We start from the raw sequence: 2,296 nt of genomic DNA on the forward strand, positions 1-2,296 counted from the left end.
TTTTTTGCCCTATAAACATAACTATCATCTCTGACCGGTGAATTTGGTCTCTGCTGATTACAAATTGCTGTATGAACTGCCCTTTATATTTTGTAAGGCCAGTTGTTTTACTTTGCCTTGGTAATGGCATGAGCAAAGTTTGAGCCAGGCTTAGACCAGTTGTAATTACTTCTCTGGAAATACCATTCTCAAATGCACATATCCCTTTGGTAAAGTAATGGGGCAGGGGAGCAGATGAGGGAGGGGAATGGTGGAATTCACTCACAGAAATGAAATTTTCATGCATTCATTGAAACACAGAATATTTAAGACGTCTCTGTTAAGACAGGGCATCTTTGGCATCTATAACATTGTAATGTAATTAACTTGCTTAGCATCACATACAATAATACTCTCTTTCTTTTGCAGCCTGCCAAGCTTGCAAAAGCTTTCAAATACTTTGTTCAGGGAATGGGATACAGTAAGTATTGGTTTTATGGTGGAATGCTTCACCTGGCTATCAAAGTTTGTTGGGCATCTAAGCCCCCAGAGAGACCTCTGATGTTAGATGTGTGATCTTTTCCCAGTCGGATATGCATTTGCAAGGGGGAAAAAAACACCAATGGTGTTTGAGTGAAGGGTTTTCAGATCAAATTATATTACTACATGGTAGAGACCTTTGTAGACAGCTTAAATCCCAAAATACCTTCTTTACCTTGATATTTTGTAGGTTGATATTTGTAATATCCTCATTTGTCCCCTCATTGCATCACAGGGTATGATTCACATACTGCACATAACATATAAAACCTCATTAGTTCATAGACTTGTTTGATTTGTAGCTGTTTGTCCTTCATGTCTGTGCTTCTGATGACTGCTCTTGTGTAGATGCATTGCCAGCCTGGGCTGCCAGCAAAGTTAAAACGCATGAAAGTAACAGGAGGTCTGATGAGTTTCTTTAGCTTTCCTCTGGATTGTTGCAGCCACAGCAACATGCCATAAAGCTTTATCTTGAATCCCTCAGCCCTGGCCACCAGTTTTGCTTTTGTAATTCGGGCTCCTTAACTGTCTGCCTGGAGCAGTGCTGGTATTTCTGCACATGAAGCTGCCATGGAAAGTATGTATTCAACCATGAATGCTTCCCTAAGGGTGGATAAGGCTGGAGAGGAAGGCAAGGGCTTCCTTCCAAGCCCATGAAGCAAGGCATTAATGAAAGACTGTTCTTCCAGTCCCCTCTGCTAGCATGACCAGGCTGATGAGGTCCCGCACCGCTTCTGGCTCCAGCGTAACCTCTTTGGAAGGACAGAGGAGCCGGTCTCACACAGGAGAAGGCACACGGAGCCGGTCTCACACTGGGGAGGGAACAAGAAGCCGGTCCCACACCGGGGACGGTGCCAGGAACCGCTCCCACACAGACACACGCATCGAGCTGACGCCGAACTCGGCAAGCAACGCTGAACAATCAAGCCCCAAGTCCATGGAAGTGTCCTGTTAGATGGCTGTGGGAGGTTTAAACTGGTCACAGTGTGGAAAAAGTAATGGATGCCCCCTGTGTATCACAAAAACATAACTGGTATTAATCTCAAGCTATTCTGTAGGCTGAACTCTGTTCACCAGGGTCTGACAGGGACCAAAGAAAAGAAGCATCTCATTTGCTCTGTCGTTATTCTTCTAACTCAGACAGTTGCTGCTATTGTGCCCTCCTTCAATGGATGCCAAATTCTAAAGGATACTTGCCAAAAGCTGATGTGGTTGTAAACACTTCAGAGTCAAACCAGACTTGCTTAATATCCTCCTTTTAAAATCAAAGCTGTTACATGCCCCTTTATCTCTTATTCTCTTGAAGTAAACTGGCACAATTTGAGATGAGTTTCAAAGAGGGGGAGAGGAAAAAAGATCACTATTATGGTTGGCTTTTGACAAAGGAGACAAAAAATGTGTTATGGCCTCATGTTGAAGCTGGAGTCGAATTCATTGTATATAGCTTGACTTCAAATGATAGAGAAGTTAATGTATCATGCATTTATAGGCCTTCTAATTCCTTAGTATTTAAGCCTGTTTTCCTATGTACAATAATATACTACTAAAATAGGCGATTTAATGTGACTTTGAGACGAACTAAATCCAAGCTTTTTTTTATTTCACTTTTTTGAGATTTAGTTCCAGTCTTCCTTTTCTTCCCCCCTCCTAGACCCTAAAAAATGCTTAGCCAAATGAGGACACAGGATTTCAATTTGATAAGCAAGGTAGCATGTCCTGTTTGGGTTCTTGGGCCAAAGGGTTTACCGTACCACAAAAGCTTGTATAGTTGTAACAA

General features: G+C 42.3%; 1 protein-coding gene across 2 annotated transcripts in view; it reads left to right on the plus strand.

The window, feature by feature from the left end:
• The window catches only part of NDRG1 (N-myc downstream regulated 1), a 25,144-nt gene extending 23,129 nt beyond the window's left edge, over nt 1–2,015 (plus strand). For both annotated transcript variants that reach the window (XM_010016823.1, XM_010016824.1), the window contains 2 exons: nt 409–460; nt 1,209–2,015. In XM_010016823.1, coding sequence (XP_010015125.1) covers nt 409–460; nt 1,209–1,474 — 318 coding nt within the window. In that variant the 3' untranslated portion in view covers nt 1,475–2,015. The remainder of the gene's footprint in view (nt 1–408; nt 461–1,208) is intronic.
• Nucleotides 2,016–2,296: the final 281 nt, after the last annotated feature.

This window comes from Nestor notabilis, unplaced genomic scaffold, assembly GCF_000696875.1.
Source record: "Nestor notabilis isolate BGI_N333 unplaced genomic scaffold, ASM69687v1 scaffold9686, whole genome shotgun sequence".
Taxonomy (NCBI): Eukaryota; Metazoa; Chordata; class Aves; order Psittaciformes; family Psittacidae; genus Nestor; species Nestor notabilis.